General features: G+C 42.7%; 1 protein-coding gene and 1 long non-coding RNA gene across 4 annotated transcripts in view; one reads left to right on the top strand and one right to left on the bottom strand.

Annotated features, from left to right (window-relative positions):
• Positions 1–3213, bottom strand: part of LIMS1 (LIM zinc finger domain containing 1) — a 155209-nt gene extending 151996 nt beyond the window's left edge. Inside the window, exon 1 of one of the 3 annotated variants that reach the window (XM_034952386.3) lies at positions 2897–3213. In XM_034952386.3, coding sequence (XP_034808277.1) covers positions 2897–2928 — 32 coding nt within the window. In that variant the 5' untranslated portion in view covers positions 2929–3213. The remainder of the gene's footprint in view (positions 1–2896) is intronic. The other 2 variants (XM_057301250.1, XM_034952383.4) reach the window with 2 other exon arrangements.
• Positions 3214–3225: 12 nt separating this feature from the next.
• Positions 3226–14137, top strand: part of LOC129397118 (uncharacterized) — a 50161-nt gene continuing 39249 nt past the window's right edge. Inside the window, exon 1 of the long non-coding RNA XR_010109242.1 lies at positions 3226–3558. This is a non-coding gene — a long non-coding RNA (uncharacterized LOC129397118). The remainder of the gene's footprint in view (positions 3559–14137) is intronic.

Genomic DNA, 14137 nt, shown 5'->3' with positions numbered 1-14137 from the left:
TTATCAGGGAAAATCCTGCAAGGCAGAAAGTTGCTTCTTCCATGGTGGTCCAAGTCTTAGTTATTACATCCTACTAAAACTAGCCTAAACTACAAGGCACACACTACCACAAGCATTCAAGAGCAATTTTAAGAGAAACCTTGTATTTGTTCCTTTTTAAATATCCCCAATACCTGCATATCCTTCATCATTTAGGATTATGTCTTTAACAGTGGTTCTTAAAGTATGGCCTTGAACTCCTGAGGGTCTCCAAGACCTTTTTAAGGGATCCGAGAGATCAAAACTATTTTCATCATACTAAGATATTCCTAAGAAGTCACTGTAGCATTGTGCACTGTGTTGACACACAGATAGTGCAAAAACAACAGTCGGTACAACTGCTGGCCGCTTAGCACTAAAGAGGGCCGTGGTACTGTCTCTGAATTCTTTACCTTTATGTACTCACAGGAAAATAATGTCAATTTCACTTTTTAAGTGAAATGGTACAGTCATGCTGGAAAAAAACTGTCAGTTTCTCAAAAAACTAAACATAGATTTCTGTACAACCTGACAATTGCACACTCTTGGACATTTATCCCAGAAAAGGAAAAGTTACATTCACATAAAACTTAGACAGGCTGAGCACAGTGGCTCTAAAATTCCAGCACTTTGGGAGGCTGAGGTGGGTGGACTGCTGGAACCCAGGAGTTTGGGACCCCCAGACTAGCCTGGACAACATGGCGAAACCCTGTCTCTACCAAAAAAATACAAAAAGTATCCAGGCATGGTGGCGTGTGTCTGTAGTCCCAACTACTCGGGGGACTGAGGTGGAAGGATTGCTTCAGCCTGGGACGTCTAGGGTGCAGTAAGTCATGATCATGCTACTGCATTCCACTCCAGTCTGGGTGACTAAGCAAGACACTGTCTCAAAAACAGCAACAAACACCTGTCTATTTGTTCGTAGTAGCTTTCTTAATAGCCCAAAACTAACAGCCTGAATGTCCTTCAAACATGTGAACAGTTAAACTGCTGTACATCCATACCATGGAGCACTACTGAGCAACAAAAAGGAACAAACTATGACATGCACAACAAATAGTGTATGATTCCACTTACATGAGATATGAGGTACCAGCAGTAGTCAAAGTCATAGACAGAAATTAAAATGATGGCTGCCAGGGACTGGCGGGAGGAGGGGAATGGAGAATTATTGTTTAATAAGTACAGAGTTTCAGTTTTGTAAGATAAAGATTTCTGGACATGTATGATGGTTACGGATGCACAATAATTTGAATGAACTTATTACTCTCCCTCCAAAAAGTAAATTACTAATGGTAAATTCAGGATGGGAAGGGGATAGGATGCGGAGAGACACTGGACCAGAGAGGTTTGAAGGTCTTAAAAGGAAACTATTATCTCCTTTATTACACTACATATCCGTTATTCTTAATATCTCACAAATACTTTAAATTTTATATCAACTTACTAGTCAATACTTTTTTTTAAGGAAAAAAGTCCATGATGAAGGAGTACAAATTATTGTTATCAAATCTTGAGCTTTGACTCTTTTTTGTTACTTGTGACCAAATGGCAGGTGTGCACTTCTGTAATAGAGCGATGAGCTGAATTAACTTGCTTGTGTCATGAAATACCATTTTTACGGGAAAGAACACTTGACAAACTAGGGTTATTTAAACCTGTATTGCCGGACATTTCCTTGAAACTGAACAAAGTGAGTCTGTCACTTTGAGGAAAACAATTGACAATATTTTGCTCCCAATGATAAAAAGCAAGCTTTCAACCGAAAATTAGAATTTTGGAAAACTTGTAAACACCACCTTGTATCTGACGGCTTTTAACATAAAGACTTTCCCAATGAAATCAACAGCGATGGTAACGAATGTTATTCGGCGCTATTAGTGAAATGCGTCAGCTTGAGATCTGCCAAACTCAGTGAGCCAATATCTTCCAAACGACAAATATATGGTGTTACAATGGGTAACAGCTGCATTCAAACTGCAAGACAGACCAAGGAATTTTAACGTAACTGTGTGCAAAGGCCATTGACAGGAGCTTCAGCTGCATTCAAACTGCAAGACAGACCAAGGAATTTTAACGAAACTGTGTGAAAAGTCCGCTGACAGTAGCTTCAGATTCCACGTCCAAACCAGCCTTTGAGAAACTTCCACTTACGTAGTTTTGGTGTAGTAATAAAGAATACCCATAATTATCTGAAACAGCTATTAAGTCAGTACTCACTTTTCCAACTACACATCTGTGTAAGATCAGATTTTCTTCATATGAAAACATACCGCAACAGACTGAACTGCAAAGCAGATGGGAGAACGTAGTTGTCTCTACTAAGTCAGACAACTCAAGAGATTCGCAAACTGTAAAGGACGCCAGTCGTCCCACGAACTCTTTTGTTTTAGCAAAACCCTATGTTGCATAAAAATGTGGTATGTACGCTAACATACCACGGATTTATTCAATGAGTTACTCGGTTTTCCTTTCTAGTACAGTCTATGGAGATAGCCACCATTCCAGGTCCTGTAGTCCCAAGAGGGGTCCTGAGACCAAGACGTCTGCGACCCGCTGATCCCTACTGCTAGAAGATAAATGATTAGCTCGGCAAATACTGATTTGTCTTATGGAACTCTCGGAGCAGCGGGGCGGCGTCAGCGCCTGTGCCACCGCGGACACCCGGGAGTGAACAGCAGCCGTCTCCTCCGCGGGCCCGCACGCAGCCACGCCGCCACCCGAGCGCTGGGGGTCGGGGCTCCGGGCCGCCCGGGGGAGGCCGCGGGGAAAGCCCGGCCGCCCGCCCGCGCCAGGCCCGGCCCGGCCCGGCCCGGCCCGAAGGCCCGCCGGCAGCTGCAGGGCGGACGTGGCGGGCGCCGCGCGGCGCGGCCCGTACCTGTGGGTCATCCCGGCCGCCACGCCCAGCATCTCTCCGCTTTCGGCCGCCGCCGTCTCTCAGCCCCTCGTCTCCCGGCGCCGCTCTAGCCGCGTCCTAGTCCCTCGCCGCCGCGGCCGGCTACTGGCGGGCCCGGAGCAGGAAGGGGAGGAAGGCCAGGGGCGGGTCGCGCGGGGGCGCGGGAGGCGGGGGAAGGCGAGGCGAACCGCGCGGGAAGGCGGGGGAGGGGCGGGAGCTGCTGGGCAAGGAGGGGCGGGGACTGGCGGGACGGGCGCCGAAGGGCGCGGACTGGAGAGGTAGGCGCGGGGGGGCGGGGCGTTGCGGGGCGGGGCGCGCGTCAGACCCCGCCCCAACCCGTGGCTCGGGCCCGCCCCCATCTCAACACCCCAGGCTAGTCTAGGAGGCTAGCGCAAACGCAGCGGGTGGCGGGGGTAGGGGCTCATTGGGAGCCCACGGAGTGCGGCGGCGGCTCGGGGGCCGAGTTCCCTACAACAAGGATGGCGGTGACGGGCGCAGGGAGCGGGGCCCGGCTCTCCTTGCCTCGAGGCTCCTCTGATTCCACTCGCGTGGCTGCGCGGCCCTGGCAGCGGCCTTCGTCCCGGAGGTGGGACCTACACAGGGTTCCGCCCCGTCCTGGCGAGGACGCCTGAGGGGGCTCTGTGGTAAGGCTCTGTCGGGCAGGCCAGGCTTCCGGGAGGACCTGGTCTGGATCGGTCACCGCTGGGTGCCTGAGCTCCGCATGGAGCCTGCAGGCTTTGTTTAACTTGTGAGTTAAGAAAAGTTAACCTTTCTTGGAGAGTTTCCAGTCTTGCCTCTGCATCCTGTTCTAACTTGCTAGCTCTCATTTTCTTCACCCATTCCATCTATGAAAACCTGAAATTTTGGGGCCGGCGCAGTGGCTCACGCCTGTAATCCCAGCACTTTGGGAGGCTGAGGCAGGCGGATCACCTGAGGTCAGGAGTTCGAGACCAGCCTGACCAACATGGAGAAACCCCGTCTCTACTAAAAATACAAAATTAGCTGGGCGTGGTGGTGGCACATGCCTGTAATCCCAGCTACTCGGGAGGCTGAGGCAGGAGAATCGCTTGAACTTGGGAGGCGGAGGTTGTGGTGAGCTGGGAGATCGCGCCACTGCACTCCAGCCTAGGTAACAGGCTCCGTCCCAAAAAAAAAAAAAAAAAAGTGAAATCTCCAAAGGATCTAATAGATAAGACAGGTTATTCATCCTGGGCATAAATGATCTCTCTCAGGATACCTGATTCTGTAACTATACCTACTCTCTAGTAATAGAATGAAAACTTTGGTCTCCTGCCAGTCGAGGCATGTCGGAGGAAAACACTGGATCTATTTGATGTCCTCATATGAAAGTAAATTCCAAACAAAGCAAATAGTTAAGTGTTCTAGAAAAAAAAAAAAAAAGAGAGAGGTTATGAAAATACCAGAAGAAAACAAGGGAAAAAAACAAAAGTAAGGTTGGAGTGGTGAGAGACTTTTCAAAGAGCATATAAACCATAAAATTAAAAATTGATAAATGTAGGCCGGGCACGGTGACTCACGCGTGTAATCCCAGCACTTGGAGAGGCTGAGGTGAGTGGATCATGTTGGTCAGGAGTTTGAGACTAGCCTGACCAACATGGTGAAACCCCATCTCTACTAAAAATACAAAAATTTCACCGGTTGTGGTGGCGGGGTTCCTGTAATCCCAGCTACTTGGGAGGCTGAGGCAGGAGAATTACTTGAACCTGGGAGACAGAGGTTGCAGTGAGCCGAGATCGTGCCATTGCACTCCAGCCTGGGCGACAGAGCGAGACTCTGTCTCTAAATAAATAAATAAAAATTGATAAATGTAACTACATAGAAATCTAAATTTTCTGCATAGCAAATAAATATAACAAACCCCAACCAAGAAAAATATTTGTAAAATGTATGACAAAAAGTTCTAAATTATTAAAAAAGTTCTAATTATTAAAAAAATCAGTACAAAAATGTTCAACTCAGAGAAAAACAGGTTTCTACAGAAAAATACAAATGATTTCTTAAAGTATCATAAAACAAAAATAAAATACGATTTTTCACAAATGCAAAGATGAAAAGTTTGACTATATATTGTTTTGATGAGGATATAGGGAAACCCTTTTTTCCTCCCCTAGAGGAGGCCTCTCTATGTTACCCACACTGGTCTTGAACTCTTGGACTTCAACTATCCTTTTGAATAGCAGGGTTTACGAGTGCACGTCAGCATGCCTGGCTAATTTATTGTTGATAGGAGTATAAATCCATACACGCTTTGTAAAGAACAAGTGGGCAATAGCTATCAATGTAAAATTCAGCTCTTCCTTGACCCAAGATATTCATATTTTGGAATTTATCTTACAAATGTATTCTTATATGTACACCAAAAGAATGTACAAATTTGGGCATGGTGTCTCACACCTGTAATCCCAGCACTTTTGGAGGTCGAAGCAGGAGGATCCCTTGAGGTTAGGAGTCCAAGACCAGCCTGGGAAGAAAAGGGAGACCCCCCTGCCTTGTCTCTACAAAAAAAAAAAAAATTTAAAAATTAGCTGGGCATGGTGGCGTGCACCTGTAGTTCCAGCCAGCTATAATTGGACCACTGCACTGCAGCCTGGGTGACAGGGTGAGACCCCGATTCAAAAAAAAAAAAAAAAAAAAAAAGAAAGAACAAATTTTAAAGATCCCTAGGCAACTATCTGTACACTAAATGATATCACTGAAATTTACTTTAAAATGTAGGGGTGGGGAATGTGGGTTGATAACTTGAAACTACCTCATAAATACATTACATTCTTTATATTAGCTTGTCTACTTTAGTGTATATGTGAACATTTCTGTAATAAAAAAGTTTTTAAAAATTGAAAACGGCCGCGCGGTGGCTCAGGCCTGTAATTCCAGCACTTTGGGAGGCCAAGGCAGACAGATCACGAGGTCGGGAGATTGAGACCGTCCTGGCTAACACGGTGAAACCCCGTCTCTACTAAAAAAAAAAAAAAAATGCTGGGCATGATGGTGTGCGCCTGTAGTCCCAGATACTTGGGAGGCTGAGGCAGGAGAATGGCGTGAATCCAGGAGGCGGAACTTGCAATGAGCCTGTAGCAGGATGAGCCGCAGACAAAACTCCTCAGACACCGAGTTGAAGGAAGGGGTTTATCTGGCCGGGGGCATCAGCAAGGCTCCTGTCTCAAGGGCCAAGCGCCCCGAGTGAGCAATTCCTGTCCTTTTTAAGGGCTCACAACTCTAAGGGGGTGTACGTGAGAGGGTCGTGATCGATTGAGCAAGCAGGGGGTATGTAACTGGGGGCTGCATGCACCAGTAATTAGACCGGAACAAAACAGGATAGGGATTTTCACAGTGCTTTTCTATACAGTGTCTGTAATCTATAGATAACATAACCGATTAGGTCAGAGGTCGATCTTTAACTACCAGGCCTAGGGTGTGGCGCCGGGCTGTCTGCTTGTGGATTTCATTTCTGCCTTTTAGTTTTTACTTTTTCTTTCTTTAGAGGCAGAAATTGGGCATAAGACAATATGAGGGGTGGTCTCCTCCCCTAAGCTGAGATCGTGCCACTGCACTCCAGCCTGGGTGACAGAGTGAGACTCCGTCTCAAAAAAAAAAAAAAAAAAATTGAAAACAGACGAATGTACAAGGAGAGTCATTGCAGTTTTGTTTTTAAGAACTGAGAAAGTTTATTTATCCAGGACATTGTTTAAGTAAATTACGGTTTCTACCAGGAATACTCTGCAGCTGTTAAATAAGAATAGCCAATAAGTATATGAAAAAATGCTCAACATCACTAATCATTAGGGAAATGCAAATCAAAACCATGGTGAGATATACCTCGTACCCTTTCAGATGGCTACTATCAAAAAAACAGAAAATAATGTTAGTAAGGATGTGGAGAAATTGGAACCCTTGTGCACTGTTGGAGGGAATGTAAAATGGTGCAGCTCCTGTGGAAAGCAGTAAGGCAGTTCTTTAAAAAATTCAAGATACAGTTGCCATGTGATCTAGCAATTCCACTTCTGGATCTATATCCCAAAGAAGTGAAAGCAAGGTCTTGAAGAGATATTTGCATGTGCACATTCATAGTAGCATTATTCACAATAGATGAAAGGTGGAAACCACCCAAATGTCCAGAAATGGATAAATGGATAAATAAAATGTGGTACATTCATACAATGGAATATTTATCTATTCACCCTTAAAAAGGAAATTCTGGCTGGGCGTGGTGGCTCATGCCTGTAACACCAGCACTTTGGGAGGCCAAGGCAGACAGATCACCTGAGGTCAGGAGTTCGAGACCAACCTGGCCAACATGGTAAAACCCCATCTCTACTGAAAATACAAAAATTAGCTGGGCATGGTGGCTGGCGCCTATAGTTCAAGCTACTCCGGAGGCTGAGGCAGGAGAATCACTTGAACCCAGTAGGTGGAGGTTGCAGTGAGCCAAGATCATGCCATTGCAGTCCAGTCTGGGCAACAAGAGCAAGACTCCATCTCAAAAAAAAAAAGGAAGGAAATTCTGACTTATGCTGCAAAATGGATCAACCTTGAGAACGTTACACTAAGTGAAAGAAGCAAATCATAAAAAGGACAAATACTGGGCCAGGTGCGGTGACTCACACCCTGTAATCCCAGCACTTTGGGAGGCTGAGGCGGGCAGATCACGAGGTCAGGAGATCGAGACCATCCTGGCTAACACGGTGAAGCCCTGTGTCTACTAAAAATACAAAAAAAATTAGCCGGGTATGGTGGCGAGTGCCTGTAGTCCCAGCTGAGGCAGGAGAATGGTGTGAACCCGGGAGGTGGAGCTTGCAGGGAGCTGAGATTGCGCCAGTGCACTCTAGCCTGGGTGATAGAGCAAGACTCCGTCTCAAAAAAAAAAAGCTAACTTGAAAATTGAAGTCCCTATAATCCTACTTCCTAGATAGAATCAGTGATCTTGCACTTTTAGTGTTATTTTCTGTCAATCATAGTTATATGCATCCCAATGTAATACATATATTACTTAACATGAAAAATTTTAAGCACATAGAAATTTAAAGGAAATATGCTCATCTGTGAATATTATAAAGCCACTATCTAGATTTAGCAGTTAATATTTTGCAGTGTTTAAATTTTTTTCACTGTAGTTTGAAGTAAATTACTTTAAACTTTTCACCCCTAAATACTTTAGAATGCATCTTTTTTAAAGAACGAATTCTTTCACAATATAATCACACAATTTTCACACCTAACACAAGTAACAGTGCTTTCTAAATGTTGTCTAATAACCAGACTATATTCACCTTTCCCTTTTTGACCCCAAAAAATGTCTTTGAGAGCTGGTTTGTTTAAATAGGGTTCTAATTAAGGAGCATAGATTGCATTTCATTGTTTGTCTCTAAGCTTTTTAAAAATCAAGTGTAGTACCTGGCCCCCCCTTTTTTTTTCTTGACTTTGAACTTATTGGAGAGACCTAGCCAGTTGACTTATAGAAGTTGGGTCAATGTTCTCACTTACTGTATTTATCTGATTGTTTCCTCATGGTGTCCTTTAACTGTATTCTCTTTTATTTCCAGTAAAGCAGAATTTTAGGCTTGAACACAATTATATTAAACATGTTGGACAACAATTCTTCACCATCGATATCATTTTCTTTCTTTCTTTCTTTCTTTCTTTCTTTCTTTCTTTCTTTCTTTCTTTCTTTTCTTTCTTTTTCTTTCTTTCTTATGGAGTTTCACTCTTGTCACCCAGGCTGGAGTGCAGTGGCACGATCTCGGCTCACTGCAACCTCCACCTCCTGGGTTCAAGTGATTCTCCTTCCTCAGCCTCCCACGTAGCTGGGATTACAGGTGCTCGCCACCACGCCCAGAAAGTTTTTGTATTTTTAGTAGAGATGGGGTTTCACCATATTGGCCAGGCTGGTCTCGAACTCCTGACCTTAGGTAATCCACCCACCTCTGCCTCCCAAAGTGCTGGGATTACAGGCATGAGCCACCACGCCCAGCCTGATGCCATTTTCTTCACATAATATCTAGTGTACCCACTATTAGAGATTCTAAGATTATAGGGTTAACTATCGATTTACCTTCTTGCCACTGGAAAGTATTCTATGGGTTGAAACACTGAGATCTTTGACATCTTTCCCTTAATGGTTTTAGCGTGCAGTAATGATTCTTTCTCACATCAGTTACTTAATTAGAAGTTGCAAAATGATGATTAAATTATCTTCTTTTTTCTACATTTATTAACTGTCATTCTTACCTCTAAAGAACTTTCCCTCATCCACTGGGGTTATTTTGTATCTAAAACTTAGTTCCACTGCAGAGAAAGAATACATTATTCTTTATTTACCTTTAATTACCAAGTTTTAGAATAAGAACTTGAATAACAGCCACCCCCATCAGTGATGAATAAGATGGTTTGTTTTCATCTTTATTGAGTATGATTATGGACTCAAGAATTTTTATGCTTTAAATGTCTTCTAGTCAATTATGGTTCATTATTCTTATTGATGCTCAAACTGTCAAAATGTTCCAGATTTGGCCAAGGGGAGTCCTTTCTGTTAGCTCCTGGGACCTTTTCATATGACTCCATTAGTCTTTTAAATGACTCTTTTCGTCTTTTGGAGTTTTAATATAACTTCATTAGTCCTGGTTCACTTTGTACATTCCTTACCCCAGACCTGAAATAAGCATCTCTCAAGCCTCCTGATTCCTTTTACTATGGAATTACATTTACACATTTATGATTGTTATGTCTTCTTGTTGAATTGACCCTTTAATAATTATGTAATATCCTTCTTTATTCATGGTAATCATCTTTGTTTGAAGTCTGCTTTGATATTAATATAGACACTCTCATTTCCTTTTTCTTTTGCTTATTTTTTTAGATACAGGGTCTCATTCTGTTGCCCAGGCTGGAGTGCAGTGGTGTGATCATAGCTTGCTGTAACCTCAAACTACTGAGCTCAAGTGATCCTCCCACCTTAGCCTCCCAAGTAGCTAGGGTACATTATACCATGCATGCCACCATGCTGGGCTATTTAAATTTTTTTTTTTCATTTGTAGAGAAGGGATCTCATTCTGTTGCCCAGGCTGGTCCGGAACTCCTAGCCTCAAGAAGTCTTCCTGCCTTGGCCTCCCAAAGTGCTAGAGTTACAGGTGTAAGCCACCACACCCAGCCTAATTTCCTTTGATTAGTATTTGCATTTTTCCACTTTTAATTTTATTTTTCTATATATATATTTTTGATATGAAGTCTCACTCTGTCACCCAGGCTGGAGTGCAGTGGCACGATCTCAGCTCAGTGCAACCTCCACCTCCGAGGTTCAAGCGATTCTCCTGCCTCAGCCTCCCAAGTAGCTGGGACTACAGGTGCGTGCCATTATGCCTGGCTAATTTTTTGTATTTTTAGTAGCGACAGGGTTTCACTGTGTTAGCCAGGATGATGTCAGTCTCCTGACCTTGTGATCTGCCTGCCTCGGCCTCCCAAAGTGCTGGGGTTACAGGTGTGAGCCACCAAGCCCAGCCCATTCTTTTAATCAATTAAGTCTTTATATTGAAAGTGATTTTCGTATAAATAGCATGTACTCAGGTCTTGTCTGTTTAATGTAGTCTGACAATCTCTGCATTACAGTTGGTATATTTAGACCATTTACATTTAATGTAATTATTGATTTGGTAGGATTTAGGTCTACCATTTCTAATCTGTCGTCAAGTTCACAAACTTCTATCATTGTCATCTGCATTCTGCTATGTAGCCCATCGAGTGAAATTTTGAAAACTATTAATAATACATTTTATTGTTTGAACAATTTCAGCTTATCAGAAAAGTGAGCAAACAGAAGAGAATTCCCATATGCCCTCTTACCCCAAACCCTCCCACCCCCGTTTCCCTTATTATTAACATCTTGCATTAGTATAGTACATTTGTTATAGTTGATGAGCCATTATTAAAACTTTATTAACAATAGTCCTTTGTGGATTACATTAGAGTTCATTCTTGGTGTTGTATAGTCTACGGGTTTTGACAAATGTATAATGACATGTATTCATCATAACAGAATCAAACAGAATAGTTTCACTACCCTAAAAATCAGCTGTTCTTCACCATTTATCTACCCTCCCCGCCCCCAACTCCTAACTCCTGGCAACCACTGAACTTCTTACTGTTTCTATGGTTTTGCCTTTTTCAGAATATATATCATATATAATATTATATATGATATATATTATTATATATCATATAATATTATATATGATATATATTAATATATATCATATATAAAGAACTATTTTTTGCAAAGATTTTTTTCCCATTTAATGGCTTACCTTTTCATTCTCTTAACAGTGTCCTTTGTGAGCAGAAAAATTTAATTTTAGTGAAGTCCAACTTACCAATTTTTTCTTTTATGAGTCGTGTTTTTGATGTTATATCTAAAAAGTCATCACCAAATCTAAGGTCACCTAAGTTTTCTCCTATGTTATCTTCTAGGAATTCTGTAGTGTTGCATGTTACATTTAGGTGTATGATCCATTTTGAGTTAATTTTTGTGAAAGGAGTGAGATCTGTGTCTAGATAAGATATACTTAGGCAGGCCCAGTGGCTCATGCCTGTAATCCCAGCACTTTGGGAGGCCAAGGCGGGCAGATCACCTGAGGCCAGGAGTTCGAGACCAGCCTGGCCAACATGGTGAAACCCCATCTCTACTAAAAATACAAAAAATTAGCTGGGCTTAGTGGCGGAGGCCTGTAATCCCAGCTACTTGGGAGGCTGAGGCAGGATAATCGCTTGAACCCAGGAGGCAGAGGCTGCAGTGAGCTGAGATTGCACCATTGCACTCTAGCCTGGGCAACAAGAGCGAAACTCCACCTTAGAAAAAAAAGAAAAGATATACCTCGATGTAGCATTTTTGTTATTTATCCTAAATGGTGTTTTTTGAGCTTCCTGGATCTGTTCCTTTATGTCTACCTTAGTTCATTTGGGCTGCTGTGACAAAAATATCATGAACTGGAGAGTTTATAAACAACAGAAATTTATTTCTCACAGTTCTAGGGGCTGTGATGTCCAAGACCAAGGCACTAGCAGTGTCTGGTGAGGCCCTGCTTCCTCATAGATGGCACATTCTGGCTTTGTCCTCACATGGTGTCAGGGGCTAGCTAATTCCCTGGGGCTTCTTTCATAAGTGCACTAATCTCTGTCCTGAGGATAGAGCCCTCATAACCTGATTGACTCCCAAAAGCCCCACCTCAGTACTATCATATTGAGGATTAAGTTCCAATATAACTTTTGAGGAGACACAAACATTCAGACCATAGCTTTATCTATCATTAATTTGGGGAAATTTTCAGTCACTGTTGCTTCAAATGTTTCTTCTGTTTCTTTCTCTTTTTTTTTTTTTTTTTTTTTTTTTTGAGACGGAGTCTTGCTCTGTTGCCCAGGCTGGAGTGCAGTGGCATGATCTCAGCTCAATGCAAGCTCCTCCTGCCAGGTTCATGCCATTCTCCTGCCTCAGTCTCCTGAGTAGCTGGGACTACAGGCGCCTGCCACCACGCCCCGCTAATTTTTTGTATTTTTAGTAGAGACAGGGTTTCACTGTGTTAGCCAGGATGGTCTCGATCTCCTGACCTTGTGATCTGCCCGCCTCAGCCTCCCAAAGTGCGGGGATTATAGACGTAAGCCACCACGCCTGGCTTTCTTTCTCTTTTTCTTCTCTTTCTGATATTTCCAAAAAGTCTCCATGTTCCACCTTTTGTAATTGTCTCACAGTTCTTGACTCTTCTTCTGTTTTTTCTTTTTCATTCTTTTTTCTGATTGTGTGTCAGCTTTTGAAGTATCTATTGACATCTCTTCGAGCTCACTGATTCTTTCATTGGCCATATCCATTCTTTTGATGAACCCATCAAAGGCATTCTTCATTTCTGTTAGGGTGTTTTTTATTTCTAGTATTTCATTTTTATTTCTTCTTAGTGTTTTTATCTCTTTGCTTACATTACCCATCTGTTCTTGCATGTTATGCCGTTTTTACATTAGAGCCCCTAGCATGTTAATCTTAGTTATTTTAAATTCCTGGTTGGATACTTCCAATATTTCTTTCATATCTGAGTCTGGTTCTGATGCTTGCTCTGTCTCTTCAAAGTGTGGGGTTTCTTTTCTTTTAGTATGCTTTGTAATTTTTTGTTTGAGGCTGTATATGATGTACTGGGTGAAAGGAACTGAGTTAAATAAGGCTTTAGTATGAGATTTTGTTTCTCTGGCTAGGAGTTAGGCTTTGTTTACTCTTTGCTATATAGTCATGGATGTCAGAGGCTAAAATTTCCTCTAGTGTCATTGTGTTGTCTCCCTTGTCTTTTCTGGGGAGCTCCCTAGAGGCTTCTTTGTAAAGTAGCTCTGAGTCTTGCAGTGTCTATCCCTAATCATGGGAAAACATCAAACAAACACATACAGTGGGACATCCGACAAAGTACCAAGTGTCAAGGATCGTGGATTGAATCCTGAAACAGAGGAAGGACACTGAAGGAAAGACTGGGAAAACCTGACTGAGGTCTGGAGTTTAGTTAGTGATACTATACCAAGACGAATTTCTTAGTTTTGATAATTTGTTAACAGTTATGTTAACATTGGGGGTAGCTGTGCAAGGGGTGTGAGAATGCTGTTATATCTTTAACCTTGGCCCATGGTTAAGGTGTTTCCAATGTAAGGTCACTCTTATTCCTTGTAGTTAACATATATTTGGCACCACAGGATTCATTCTGGAATTCTTGGCTTATTCATAACTTTTTTTCTTTTTCTAGTAGTGAGAAACCTGGCTTTCATGCGGAGTTTACAAACGCCAATTTAAACTTTTGTTTTGTCATATGCAATAATTTTATTACCTGTATTTATTTCAGAGCTTATGAATTTTTAATTATTCTAAGGGCTAACACAGAACTTTTTCATGTTTTCTACTCTTCAAGAGTAGGTAAGACTTTAGTTTGTAATACATTACAAGAGGAATCCTGTGGTTCTCTAAGAGCTAATTTGTCTTGGCAGAAGGCCTTAGCGAGCTGTGAGTGGTGGCTCATGCCTGGAATCCCAGCACTTTGATCTGAGACGGCTGGATCACCTGAGGCCAGAAGTTTGAGACCAGTTTGGCCAACATGGCGAAACCCCATCTCTGCTAAAAATACAAAAAATTAGCCAGGCATAATGGCATGCACCTGTAGTCCCAGCTACTTGGGAGGCTGAGGCAGGAGAATT

The sequence above is a fragment of the Pan paniscus genome, chromosome 12, assembly GCF_029289425.2.
Source record: "Pan paniscus chromosome 12, NHGRI_mPanPan1-v2.0_pri, whole genome shotgun sequence".
NCBI lineage: Eukaryota > Metazoa > Chordata > Mammalia > Primates > Hominidae > Pan > Pan paniscus.
Note: the sequence above shows the minus strand (reverse complement) of the source record. Positions and strands in the feature narration are given on the sequence as shown.